The sequence below is a fragment of the Vespa velutina genome, chromosome 8, assembly GCF_912470025.1.
Source record: "Vespa velutina chromosome 8, iVesVel2.1, whole genome shotgun sequence".
Lineage (NCBI taxonomy): Eukaryota > Metazoa > Arthropoda > Insecta > Hymenoptera > Vespidae > Vespa > Vespa velutina.
Window position 1 is genome coordinate 4944487 of NC_062195.1, and position 15364 is coordinate 4959850.

The window sequence follows — 15364 nt, forward strand, 5'->3', positions numbered from 1 at the left end:
ATGGTCGTCACTGAAGACCTTCCTTCCGCGCCAGTTCATCGACCGTCCCATTCCCATCTCGAGATTATTTAATATTATTTAATATTATTATTCAAATATGAAAAAAACAATTTGTAAAAATACAAAACGTAATGCACATTCTTCACAAATATATAAAATCAAAGGATTTATGTTTTCGTTGAAAAATATTTTCCACGTCAAATCGCCTGATTTCCTTGTTTACATTACGCCTTTCATTAAATGTTTTCTATACGAGTAAACGTTAATCTCACACGGTCTTTAGTACTGAACGACCGTGGGAACGCGGAGCTATGTTATTTAATACATTCAATTCCCTTTCGTTAACGACATAAAGCGCATTACGTATTAGCACTACTAGTCAATTCACGAAGGCTCGTATGAAAGTATTAGAAAAAAGAAAAAATAAATAAATAAATAAAAAGAAAAAGAAAATATTGAAAGGGAAAGCGTTCGTATTTCAAAGCATTCGTAATTCAAAGTATAGCTTGTAGCAAAGTAATCGCAAATAAATGTTGAAGTATCGTTTTAGTTTCAACGTTTATATACGAAGAGAAATTTTCAGCTGTCACTCTTAGCGCAGCTAAGTCTATAACATAAATGAAAAACAAAGAAAAAAAGAAAAAAGGTCGCTTGTACTACGGAAAGTAAAACCACTACCGATTCTAGTGAAGTTGCAAGGATGCCAGAGAGGGACTCGCTATAAAGCTATAAATCAGTCATATACTTTCTCGCTTCACTGGAATTGGAATTTGGCTTGACTGCAAGTCTGCACCATAGGTGAGTACCTTTCGGGCGACAGCTGGTCGACAAAGCCGACCACCTTCTTTTTCGTTCCACTGACGCTGAGCGAGGGCATACTACGCAAGGGTAACGATTTACGATGTACACAAACGTTCATCTTTTAACTTACGCTATATGTTTCTTTGACATATGAAGAGGGGTCTCGAGAGAAATTCGTAATAAAGTGTATCGAAGTGTGACCTCAGTAAAAGGATATATTCGCATTGGTGAAAGATACATCCTATAATTGACAACATACATGTACGAAGTCATAGTTTCTCTCGGAACCTCTCTCTCTCTCTCTCTCTTTCTCTCCCTCTTCTTCTCGTCTAATTTTCATCTCTATCTCTCATCTCTAGCTGTGATATATACACACATTTATAAAGGGAAAAGGATACAACGTGAAATTACCGACTACAACTTTACGACGTATAAATCTTTGCCTACTGAAACGCATGTAACGAGTTTCCGGTACTAGGATATACATAGAAGAAACGTCGTTCGAATTTCGTGCATTTTACGAACGTTTCTCACAATGCAATATCGAACAATCTTATTATAATAGTAACAATTACATATACATACATGCTAATTCTCATCTAATTTTCTTCTTTATTATTTATAAAATAGCACGACATCGTTCCGGACTTTCAATCGAGTACGATTTACCGCCGATTAATTTGTTACATAATATCCTTTTTATACGTGGATCGTCATCATGCCACCTCTGTTTACTCTTTCGCAATTTTATTCCTTGCAGAGAAGAATTCTGTGAACGCATCAACCAACCTGTTTGACTTTGGCGTAACGATGTCTCTCGTTTCCGAAGTGTATTTTCTTTCAGCTCTGCCACCGTTGAATAACTCGACGGTTTCCCTGGTGACGGTCTCTAAAAGAGGTTCCCCACCTCGCCGACCCTTACTGAAGGTTCTCTGATCCGTTTTACGGACCATAACAACCCTCGACAAGGGTTGGTTGAATTCATGACCATGCATAGTCGGTGGAATCATCGCTAATGATTGCGAGAGGGGTCCTCCTACGCGCGGAGACCTGGAACATAATTGAAATAATTGAAGCGACAATTTTCTTTACGTATAGATAAAGAATATGACAATGCGATATCGAAGAATTGAGAATTTTTACACTCTATAAATGAGATAAGTCACGAGTTCGTAGAAAGGAAAGGCATAATCGCACGATCTTATCGACGTACGAAGGTAGAATGTTAAATGAGAAAAAAAATTTCTACTATATTTCCGTTCCGTGACCGAAGGTCAGTACGTGGTGCAGAGCGGTTAGAACGTGTTACGTGCTCGAGGTTGACAGATACATGGATATAATACAGACACAAAATACACATAATACACACGCAATAGGCGAACAGAGGACGACATGGATAACCAGAAAAGAAGTTCCCTATTAACGAAAACTACGTTCACAAGGGAAACACGTAAAACTCGTTATTATCCGACCGATTAGATCTGCAGATCGATGTATTTGTTCAGCGTAATTCTCTCGTTAAACCTGCACGAGTTTTCTGTTCGACGTAATAATTAAAATCTAATAGATCTCTTGTATGCTCGTCATTTCGTAGGATCTCATCATTTTCCATTCGATTAGATCGCAGTAAGAGATATCGATAATATTTTCTTCTTAGAGACGAGATATCCTCGTCAATTATTTTTCATTCCGTTCGTAATAAATCCATGAAATTCGTGGGAACGAATTCGAAAAATCGATTTGGAAAGTTTCCCCGTAGAAGAAATGTTGGCTTAATGACTTTTGCGAGAATCCATCGCTGTCGTAAATAAATCGGAAAGTGTTCCATAGAAAGAGAGTAATAATCACAATAAGAAGAAAAAGAAAATGAAGAAGAATAAGAAGAAGAAGAAGAAGAAGAAGAAGAAGAAGAAGAAGAAGAAGAAGAAGAAGAAGAGGTCTGTTTTGCTTCTCGTAAAAAGTCTCTTTGTAGTTTATTTAAAAAGTAATGCGTGTTTGCGAGATAGTAACCTTGACTGGAAATACAAACTCACGTATGATTAAAGGATCGATAAAAAGTTGCGGTCACGCGTCGAGGATTCGAGGTCGATACCATGAAGTTCGCAGAAGAAATCATAGATAATTTCGTAGAGAAGGAGAAAGAATGAAAGAAAAGAAGAAGAAGGGAGAAAGAGAGAGAAAGGAAAAGAGAGAAAGGAACACAGAGAGAGAGAGAGAGAGAGAGAGAGATTTCAAATGCAGAAACATACGAATTTTCATCGAAATTCAAAGTATTAAAATTCTTAAATGGATGATAAGTACGAGATAGATATGTTCACATAATAATGAATTTATGAAAATAATATGAACAACGTTAAAAAGGACGTATACGAAATTGTTACGAATAGATGAAAGACAAAGAGGACTTACGTATGAACGAAGAAGGATAATAGAAACTTCAGTATTTTCTTCTTTGCTCTTTATCCACGACGAAGGCAAAAACGACGACGACAACGACAACGTGGACGAAGGGAACGACGCCGAGGGTCCATAATTTAGGCGCGTAGCGTGAAAGACGTCTCGAAGATCGTGAGGCTTTATATCGGCGCCGTTTTCTCGAGCTCTGCACTCGGTTTAACCCGCGCGACAGGACGAACAAAACTGGCACGAGTCGGCCGGCTTACAGAGGGAGAAGGCGCCGCGAGAAAGGGAGAGAAAAAGATAGAGGAAAGGAAAGGAGAGAGGGATAACTCTCTTTCTCTCTCTTTTTCTCTCTTTCTCTTTCTCTCTCTCTCTCTTTCTCTCTTTCTCTCTCTCTCTTTCTCTCTCTCTTTCTTTCTCGTTCTCGCTTCGAGAGAGGAAAGGTGGCCAATTAGCCGTTACTCGGCGCAGCAGCAGCAACAGCAGCACATGCCTTGAGCGAGTAACTCTCGATGCAGCTGCTGCAAGAGAGTCTCTAGCGTGCCTGTTAACTCGCCGATGTTCCGAACCGTACTGCCTGCACGTTCCTCATGAAACGTATTCGTAAGTTAGAGACAAGTATAGAGAGAAACTTCAATATCAGTGCTACGATATTTATCACGAGAAACGACCTTTAACTTCATCTGCAATCGTAGACAATAATCGATTGGATCTCGCAAAAACATAATCAATATGTAAGTATATATATACATATATATATATATATATATATATGTATATATATTTGCATTTATGTCACTACATATGTACACATCATAGAAACGTATAAATACATACGTATGACTGAGATATATTTTCTTACACGGAAGTTATTTCTTTTATAGAAACGTTCCTATGTCGAAACGCAAAAAATCTCGTGTCAACGTATTTCATTAAGTCGATAAGTTGACGGATAATGAACGAAGAAATATAAATTTCTTCGTGCATGAAAAGATTCTTTAAGGAAAGGAATAATAACGTTACGTCTTTTATTTTTATCTTTTTTTCTTTCGACGCATGCACGAACCGCTTTATCAACGAACTCGCGACTATATCCGAATAATGTTCTGTTTTGTTAGAGAGCGAAATAGAAAAAATAAATAAATAAATAAATAAATAAATAATAGAACGAAAGATAAAATTCGTAAGAAAAAAGAAAAAGAAAAGAAATGCGTAGCGCTCATCGCAATAGTTTTCTTCTTCCGCTTTCGCGACAGAAAGCGCATGCGCTCACGCTCACCGCGGGAAGCAACATAATTCGAGACGAAGACACACGGCCGAGCGAGTACCGCTATTCCGGCTGACCGGAATCACTGCTCTGGAACAGCACGATATTCGTATCTCATACTCGACTCTCGCGAGGAGCAGAAAGCACACGCTCGGCCACCATCTCTTTCGGAGCACGTGCGACCGCCCAACAGTTGCACCTGCTCGCGCCTTCTCGCGCGTTCCGCTTCGAGAATATCGGACAAGGATCGCGAGAAGGAAAATTTCTATACTGTTACACGCGGAACGCTTCATCTTTATTTTTCTTTTTTTTTTTTTTTTTTATCTTTTTTTCCTGACGAGAAATCATTATCGATCATATCGACCGTGCTATTAATGCGTTAAGAATTCTTAGAACTTCTTAATCCTCTTTTTGATTATTTATGAATTTCGAAAAATTCCAATGAATAATGTAAATTTTGAATATGTAAAAGGAAAAAGTTATTTCGCCGAAGTCATTCCATTTTAATTCTCAAATAATTTCAAGTATAATCGATATATTAGATTGGACAAAAAGTAATGTCATAAATACATAGATAGTTTATATTTAAATAAATAATATATAATATATTATATTATAGATATATAATAGTATAGTATCGTATTGGTGAATAAATATTGTCGAAATTTCCAATTAAAAATATTCTGTGTTTGTTGTTTTTTATTTAGATATAATATCAAAAATTTCGACATTATTTATTGATCAATACAATATTTTATATAGCGAAATAATTATTAAACTTTATACTCCACCCTTTATCGTAATAAATAAACGTATAATACACATTTGTTATCGCATATGTTATAGGATTAATAATTTATACTGTAAATGTTTGAAAACTAGGTCTTATATTATTCTAAACTAATATAATAGTTTTCTTATAAAAATCACGAAATGAGAGCACGTCCTTCTCGTGCTCGTTCGTATATCTACCTGTTTCAAATTGTGGAGCACTTGATTAGAAAGGATACACAAGGTAGAATAAAAATAAAAAAAGAAGAAAGAAACCTTAGAAAGGGACTTACGAAGCGACCAACATAGCGTGCGTCCTTCGGACGTACACAATACTTTCGTTTAAGTAAGATACTTGCCTCGAAAGTAGCGTAATTTCTTCCGGAATGAATGATACTCTCACGAAATATAGAAGTACTTTTCTTTTCTACGTTCAAACTTATTGTAATTTTTATAACGAAATGTAAACTTTCATTGGGGGACAAGTTTTTTCGAATTGATCGAAAAAAATTCATTATCTTCCCGGGAAATCTCGAAAGTACGAAATCATGCGCAATGTTACTACTTCTTATCTCGATCTGATTATATCTGCCCTTCGATCGTGCTCAAGCTCGCGTGACCGTCCGTAACAAATCATAAATGCTCCATGAAATCGACGACGCGTAGATATGTACGTATATATCTTACTTTGATTTTACGCAGACATACATTACCAGTGAAAGCAGCCAGAAATATGAAGAAGAACGAAAAGAAGAGAAAGAAGAAGAAGAAAAAGTTACAACCTAATCATTCATTTTGAATTCGTGGAAATTAAAATATTAAAGGCATGCGTTTTCTACAAAATCATTTACGTATACGCATACGTATATACATTACCAGTGAAAGCAATAAGAAAAATGAAGGAAAAGAAGAAGTTGCCAGTCTCGTTGCTCATTTCGAATTCGTGGAAATTAAAATGTTAAAGGCACGCGTTTTCTACAAAATCATTTACCAAGATTTTCTCGGCACGCAGTTCTTTTTACTTTCGAAGTTGTATCAACGATGATTAATGTAATAGAATATTTTTATATGATGAGAAGGATCATCAGATGTACGTATATATCTGCCAACATGCCGTATAATTACAGTCGAAGAAAGTCCATTACGAGCATGCGCGACTAAAACGGTATTTATGTGAAAAAGAAAAAGAAAAAAAAAAAAAAAGAAAAGAAAAGAAAAAAGAAAATTATTTAGAAGGATTCTCGTGCGCTTCTTTCTTTAAGAATGTCGACTTATGGCAGAAGTTGTAACGAAGAGACACAAGATATCGTACTCGAAAACTATGCGGTCGCTTGGTGGTAACGCTCGTGGAATAAATTTCGTGACCAGCATCGCGTGCCATCGAGTTCGCTCGATAATACATACAAGTAGAAATTTCTTCTCGATATAGTCGACTACACTTCGAACTTGTCATGATTTAATTTCGATGTTAGAGATAAATATATGAATCTTTATCGTGATATTTTCCACTTAACGAATTGCATTTACAAATGAAAAGCTTATTTCGAGAAAGTCTTTAATTCAAGCTACATATTATAAAGCTAAGGAAATGATAATTTTTGTTCTTTTTCTTTTTTTTTTTTTTTTTTTTTTCTATGTAGAAAATTTCTTAAGATATTAGATTAACTAGTTAAATCAAAATAAATCTAAACAAATTGAATCTTTTAAATATTAATCTCATTAATTTCTAAATAATCATATTAGAAATCATCGAATAATCGTATAGAAATCAACAGGAAAAGATCAATTAATGACGATTAGATCATCAACGTTCCCGTTTTTCAAACTAATGAACGTTAATCAATCTATAGCTTCCATTAAACGAATTGTCCTACTTTCCGAAAGTATGTACATGTACTATGTCTCCGATATAGATCCGTCAATCCATCCTTATTATTCCGACGTAATCGACCATTTCGCGTAATACTCTCGAGTATTATATATATATATATATATATATATATATATATATATATATATATACATATATATATATATATATCCGTATTATATGTATGTATGTATAAGTACAAGAACAAGCGAACACACAAAGAGATGACGCGATTGAGATCGTTGCGGTTGTTCTACGATCTCGGCCCGATTCTATCCTTGTAATTCGATCTTCGAGGTCATTGCAATGACAGAAAACCAACGAGGAAAATAAAAGATTAAGTTGAGTAAAGTCTAACGAAATGTTGTCATTAAGAGGATATCTTCGAGATTGTATAAAACGATGATGTTGCGTTCATTATGAAATCTCCGTCACGTCTCGTTGATTGCGACTGCGTCGGATAACATAACTTGATAGCCCTGACATTGTCGATTCAAATGTCACGAATAAAACGAGTTTCGCGAATCAAATAGTCCACGATGCATTAAACAATTTCGAATGCGAATATTTACGAGGTTATATTTTTCTTCTATTCTAAAATCTCGATATAATTTTTTTTCTTTTACAAAAAAAATTAGATAAGAAACAACATTTCGACTGATTTCAAACTATAATTGGACATTCGAATAATCGAAAGTCGATGTCTCGATGAAAGCAAATATTAAAATATTTATTTCATCATACCTATCGATCTTTTTTTTTTCTTCGATACGATAAAAAAAAATTGACTTTTGACATTGTGGATCGAAGTTGTTTTGAAAAAAAAAATTCATCGTCATTGTCCAGATCTAATTTAAAGAGTCATACGCGATAAAAGGGAACAATGTATCTTTATGAAAAAGAACAGGTGTTCCTTCTGTATCGTCCTCGAACCTCATGATCTTTCTTTCCATCTCCTGCTGTTTAACTCGTGGTTCATTAAAATTTCTTTTCTATACGAGTCTGCGAGAGATCGTGCAAATAGGCTACTGACGCAACGAAGAACGCGCCAATAGCTTCTCGTAATGACCGATAATTAGTCAGAGACTATTACGTAACTATGCTATTGTCGAGTAATTTATTCTAACAAGGCGTCGGTCGTTCGAGGATTTATTTAACGATACCAAGATAAAAGAGATTCTGTAATGTTTCCTAAATGTTTCACTCGTGTTTACAATTAGAACACTCGTAGTTACTTTCTCAGATCATAAGGCCGATTCTGTTTATAATAAAAGAAACATTTTACAAGGAGTTTTCCTTTTCTCTATGAATACGATTCTCTACGATTCAATGTAAACAGTATAGACATTTATACAGAATGAAACGTAGATGCAAAAAAATAAAAAAATAAAAATAAAATAAAATGTATAAAAAGTTTTAAGTCTTAGCGAGAGTATCTCGTATCTTACAAACTATTTTGTAAACAGTCGCAATATTAGCAGCTATAATGACACGTGCACGCGTCGATTCTAAACCGACCAAAATTTTCGTGACCTTGTCTATCTGATACTCAGCAACACAAAGATATTCGAACAGAAAATAAACTACATACATAAATTCAGTATATTCGTGTCATACTTATTTTATCGATATTCTGATATTTTAGCTTGAATTTAATACATGCCAACATCGAATATCGAATTCATTCGAGGAAAGATAAAGTTTATTTACATATAAACGGCTGTATAAACTTATAAATTATTTTTACATTGGTACGAATGAATTCATTCATCGTTAATTTCTTCAGTTTAAAACTTCAAAAATTGTTTCTCGGATTTATTTAATGAGTGATTTTCTTAAAACCAAAAGAGATGTTATTCGGTGCTAACACATACGGCACACCCAAACTTTAATCATCGTTATCCGGAAAGGCGTGGCACCTTATCGCGAAAATATGATTGTACATATTTTCGTAAGGACCTTCGAAAACTATTAACCCAGAAATCGCGCCTTTTCTAATTGCTCATCATTTATGTTGACTCATCAAAAGATAAGCGTCATATTTATGTCACGATAAAATGAATCGATCGGCTATTAAAACACATACATTCGATGAAAAGAGAATTGATTGGCAATACATCAGAACTTTCATTGTTCGAGTGCTCTCATCGTTTCGAAATATTCATGGCTCTGAAAAAATAATATTTCAGATGCTTTCAAAATTTCAACGCAAATAGCACGAAATTAAAGAAAACGAAGTATTCAGGTAATTCAAGTAATTCTTTTGACATCAAAAAAGAATAAAATCCGTAAATTTAAATACATATAATTTATTTAATTTTTTTCTTTTTACCAAAAATATATTATTCATGTACTTTTTTATTCAAAAACTTTTGTCTCTTTATCATTTCACATATTAAAAATTCTATAGTAGAATAAGTATTCTCGAATTCCTATGAGCTAATGTATTCGACAACGATCATGCATTATCATGTTTCACACGTTAGAATATAAAAATATGATCGAGTCGTCTTACGATAGGCATATCGGTTTTAGGGTCAAACGAAACAGCCGAGCAGTTTTAAATACTAGTGAACGCACATTCCAGATTCTTATCGTATTGTCACGTTCTAATATAATGATATTTTCAACAAAGAAAAGCACAATTCATTCTTCAAAAAATATACGTAAGCAAGTACGTGCATTGGTTGTAAATTTCGAGATAAATTTTAACCGGTAAAGTCTCTAGAGAAAATCGATCGGAGATGACTTTAAAAAGAAATACGAATGTATCTTATCTTTTTTTTTTTTTTTTTTTTTTCGTGCTACGGTCTCATAAATAGCTTTCTCGAGCTCTCTTTTCAAGTCCTACCGGTGAACGTTACTCCGCTTATCGAAACACACCAAGTCGCTTATGAGATAGCTTCTTTTATGTCATAAATATCTGAAGAGATGCGGGATGATACAAGCTGGGGAGTATCAGTGAAGGTGTGGTGTATAACATATATCGTTTATTTTAACGAGCGAACTACTCGTACAAGAGAACAATATTTATGGCAAGTTGATATAGATAATAATAATGATAATAATATAAAGCGAAGCGATCTCCAAAGAAAAGAACCTTGACGATGGAACAATCTCTTTTCAAAATGAAACTCGTGGAAAAATAAAAGTAGAAATTAAAAGAAGCAGATATGTTAAATTACATGACTTGAAAATTCTTTATAACATTACCATACGAATAAATTAATGCAGCAGGTCAAATCAATTAGACTATCGATCTTGCCGCAAAACATTTCACGTGCAAGCTGTACTGTTATGAGCGGAAATAACACGAGTAGTAGTAGATAAAAGCGTTCTTGCTCGTATCGTACGTGTATATAGTGGTAGGTAGGAGTGGAGCGTGCTCGTAAACTTTTGTACCGGTGTACGCGCTTGGAAAGGCCTTCAGCAGGTTCAAGGTCATGGTCGTTGCGTAAATCGAAACTTCCGCGATGACTTCGACGAACAATCAACAATAGATAATCGATTTTATCGATAAGGAAGTTCTGCTTCATCAATTATATATATATATATATATATATATATATATATATATATATATATATAGATTAGTAGATGAAAAAATGAATAGAAAAAATATTATAAACGAAGAAGAATAGACGAGTTATCATTCTTATGAGTCGCCTTTCACCCTGGACCGGCCAACTAACTCTTAACTCTCTCCATTGGAACATGATGCAGCGATAATGACGAAACGAAGGAACACCGATCGATAGAATGGTTGTCTAGCCATCGGCCGTTTCTAGCCTACAAGACGATCCCTTCGGACCTTGATACGGCTCTCTTTGAAAGAACAGCCTTTCGCAAGGAGTGGGTGCAGCGTTAAAAATTCACCTCTCGTTCTCGCTTATCGTGAGAAAAGGAGCAAACGTCGAAGCGATCGCAAATGATCAAAGCCCCGCGGCTCGAAAATAATACTCGCGCTCATTTATATATATATATATATATATATATATATATATATATATCGATAGTGTAAATTTCTTATAAAAAATATAAAGAGCATATAAAAATATTGAAATTAAATAAAACGAGTTTGAAATAAATTTCAACATTTGTAAAAATTGTTTGTAACACTTTCGTCAGAAATTCTTTTGTTGTACCTCCATACGTCCGTTTCAAATATGTTGGCACACTCTAAGTTAATAGTCAATAGCAGTGCATATGATTTATGGATTTTTTTAAGATCGATAAAAACGTTGGCAATGTTGTCCCGATCAGAAAATAACGATAACGAGTTATCGAGCGAGTTTACTCGAGGCGTATTAATCTCAGAACGTTTTTGTACTTTCTCAAAAAATAGGTCAGCAGATTTAGTTCAAGAAATGAGTGTATCGAATATTTTCCGTCGAAGAAAGGCGACCGCGATATCTTATTTTCCCTGACCCTATAACAATCTCCCGATAAATTTCTGTCCCGAGTTAGACGCCACGAGGGAGATTTTAATTAACGATTATCGATCAAATGGATTTTCGTACGGAGCTTTAGATATACGAAAATAGCCGGAGAGGGCAAAGAACGATCTCGAGAAGTTATGGGATACATTAGCTTGTGATACAACAAAGGACTCACTCAGTAAAGTAATAATTACACGGTCGTGTTCCTTCTGTATATCTCCTTCGTAAACTCGATCCCTTTTGCTTGCCTCTCTCTTTCTTTCTCTTAGAACGAACGGATTTAAAAGATTCCGCGTATCGGTACCGGCACACGCTTCGTTCTCAGAATAAATCGCTGTGACTGGGGTCAAGAGTTCAGCAACGTGGGTGGAGTGCGTAGAAAGATCGAGTTCGTTTCTCGTCGAACATAAAATAAGAATCTACGTTTTCTTCGAAATGGCGTTCATTTAGCAGCCATAGTTGCTCTTGAAAAACGTTCATGTTTTACAATTTCTTTTTATGAACATTTATTACTATTTATATCACTACCATTTATATTATCGTACTCGCGATAATTTGCTATTCGTGTTAGTGAATGTATTGATGTATAGTATATGCAGCTTTGAAAGAACAAAGAAAAAAATATTATGACGCGCTATCGATCAAGACAAAAACCTTTATTTTTACAGCTGAATACTTATTCTTCGAAAGAATAATGCAGTAATTTATTTTGTTGATCATTTGAATAACGAATAATAAATTCGATGAATCATTTGAAAGGAAATGACACAATGAACGATATGAACGATATGATTTTATTAACAAATAAAATTCAAATAAAATTCATTTCAAGAAGCAACCTTAACATTATAAAATATAACCAATTATTAGATCTTCAATTAAATCGTCTTAAACAATAAAACCGTATAATGAAAACGATTAATTGTTAAACCCTTTTTATTGCTATTTCGCTAATATTTCGCGAATGTAAATTCCTAATACATAAATAAAAAAATAAAAAAATGGAAAATTTCCGAAACTTTTAATTTAAAAATGAGACATTGAAATCCTTTAGCATGTTGCCGGCGCTCGAAATGAACGGAAACGAGAGAAAGAAAACAAAGTTGCCTGTAAACTCAATGTGGAGTTGTAAAGAAGGAAGATAAAAGGAGTTGGTTATTTTCTGTCGGAGGGTAAAAGGTGGGATAAAAAAAGAGAGACGGCTTGTTCCTCTCTTTACCGTCGCGTCCTCTTTATCATCGGTTAGTCGTCCTTACCTCACGCTGTAGGATCTTCCCGGTTTGGAGGTCATTGTACTTGGTCGAGAATGGTTGCAGCAATGACGCCGGCACCCAATCGATTTTCCACGACGAGAACGGCGACGACGTCAACGGTTCAACGGTATACCGGGAAAAGCCGGCTTTCAGTTTCCACCCTCTTCGTTTCTCTATTCCCAACGCTTGCCACCCCTTATGCGCTCGTTCCGAACCTCAGCACCGCCTCTTGGCACGTGACTGCGACGTAGAACTCGGAAGGGAGCATCCTCTTCAAGTCGCAGACCAATCGATAAACACTAGCCAGTTCTCTTTTCGTACAATGATATTAACGATGAATATAACGATGATGACGACGACAACGATGTAGACAACGATGACGATGACCTTCGATTTTCAAGCTTTCCCGCCTGACTTGCACAAACTTCCACGTTGACTCGTAACCACCAACGCCACTATCAAAATATCTAGCTTACAACCCCTCGATTTTCTTCCTACTTGTTGCTATTTTCAATCTCGAATATCGATCTTTTTTCTATCATCGAAATGACTTCGATAAAACGATTTCTATTTCCACAAGTGAAAAGAGAAGGAAACAGTTACGTTTTATCAATGTCACGCATCAAATCGAGAATTGCTGTTTCCGTTTGCCGAAGCGAATGATTATGAGCGAATCGTTGTCTGTTTATCCAGTCATAAGAGGAGGGGCGTGATCGCACGTTCATATATCTATCTTTTTCAGTGGCTTATCGTGTGAAGAAACGAAGAGGTAACACGTGTTATTCGCGCGATATTTTGTCTCCGTACGATAATATTCATTCTTGATATTCGTCATACAAGATTCTTCGATCATCACAAGGTCGTAGCATAGTTTAAGCCTTATCTTTCGATTTGTTACATTGATAAATAGTACATCCTTTTAAGATGAAAATATTGTTACATCACAAGAGAGAAAGGATTTGAGGTCCACTATTCCCATAAATCGAATCTTAAGATGAAATGGGAACGATCAAAAGAAAATGACACAATAATTTCTGCGTTGTTGATCACGAGCTTTTTGAACGTAGGAACGTCTCTTGTCGGCGACATCCCGCTAGGAAATGGACGCTGAACGGCTCCGTTCCCTTTTCTCGATGGCGCCGAAAGGATATATATGTATGTGGGTGTATATAAGGGGGTGGTATTACGTATTGGGTATGCTCTATCCACACTACAATGTAGAATGAAGAGAGAGGGATAAAGAGGAGAATAAAGAAAAGGAACAGGAGGAGGGAAAGGAGGAAGAGGAGGGTGCGTTGTATTCTCGAAGGAAAGGAACCACTATGGCAAACGTTCCCGTTTACGCTATCGACCGTATCGCACTGCGACGACGAATAGAACTGACGGCATACACGACCTCGTGGCGCGCGACTCGCTCTCTCGCGCACGCTCGTGTATACTTACACACGAACGTATTCCTGAATGTACACAGGTGGCGCCAAAATAAGGGCACGTACAATCGACGTTCATTCGCCACGTGCGTATCCTTCTCCACCCTCCAAGTTTAATCTTTGTTTCTTACTTACTCCTATTTTGTAATTTTTATATATGGATATATTTAAAATTTATTATAAATTTAAGCTACTATTTTATAAAAACCCGGTATGTTCTGTCTAACGAATGAAACGAATGAAAAAAAAAATCATATGAATATATATATATATATATAGCCAAAGTGAAACGTTTTTGAATTGCATTTATTTATATTGAAACTATGTAATAATTACAATTTCTTTTGATATTAATTAAGAGAAAGATACATTACAAATTATATTAACAAAATATGAAAAATAAAAAATGAAATAAAATTCATCTATGATTGTCATCGTTCCTAAGTCATTACTCTTTAACATGGAATTATTATTGAATTAATCGAAATCGAATTGATTTCTTGATAAACTTATTTTTATACAGAATTCAATGCACAAATCAAATCCTGAAGTAATGACCTACATTTTCAATACATTCGATATATATGCGCATGCGATTTTCTTCTATTCGAAGAGTTAAAAAGGAATGAAAGATTTGTACTAACACAGGAAAGGCATAGCTTAGTTAATAAAAAAAAAAAAAGAAAAGAAAAAAAAAAACAATATAATTGGAAATAAAGGAAGAGAATTAATATAAGCGTATCGAATGATAATTCTAATGAATATACAATCTGAATGATACGTTGTTTTGCATATTTCTCACAACAAAGCTTCAATGCCTTCTAAACCTCGTTAGAAAGCTAATCATTAATTTCTTTGATTATCTACTAAATCCTTTCCACTTGACATCGTTTATATTCCATTTTATCTCTATCATAAAATCTTTTGTAAAAATCAACTTTCATTACGTACATCATGAGTTCCTCCCATCCAACCCCCACCCTCTTAAAAGAAGAAAAAAATTCTAAAGAAAAATTCGATATATCATGAAAAGTACATATATCATGTAGAAAACATTCCTGTAGGCCGAGACAGACAGACTCGTCGTCGTCGTTAAAAAGATACAAAAGAGAAACAAGAGACGCGTGGCCCCG

General features: G+C 35.1%; 1 protein-coding gene across 5 annotated transcripts in view; it reads right to left on the reverse strand.

Moving 5' to 3' along the window:
* The window catches only part of LOC124951223 (probable pathogenesis-related protein CaO19.6200), a 36921-nt gene that overhangs the window by 7101 nt on the left and 14456 nt on the right, over positions 1-15364 (reverse strand). For 2 of the 5 annotated variants that reach the window (XM_047499263.1, XM_047499264.1), the window contains exons 3-4: positions 1591-1851; positions 807-878 (exon numbers count right to left, since the gene is read on the reverse strand). In XM_047499263.1, coding sequence (XP_047355219.1) covers positions 807-878; positions 1591-1851 — 333 coding nt within the window. Of the gene's footprint in view, positions 1-806; positions 879-1590; positions 1852-3210; positions 3797-12804; positions 14185-15364 lie in introns of those variants that run through there. The other 3 variants (XM_047499265.1, XM_047499268.1, XM_047499266.1) reach the window with 3 other exon arrangements.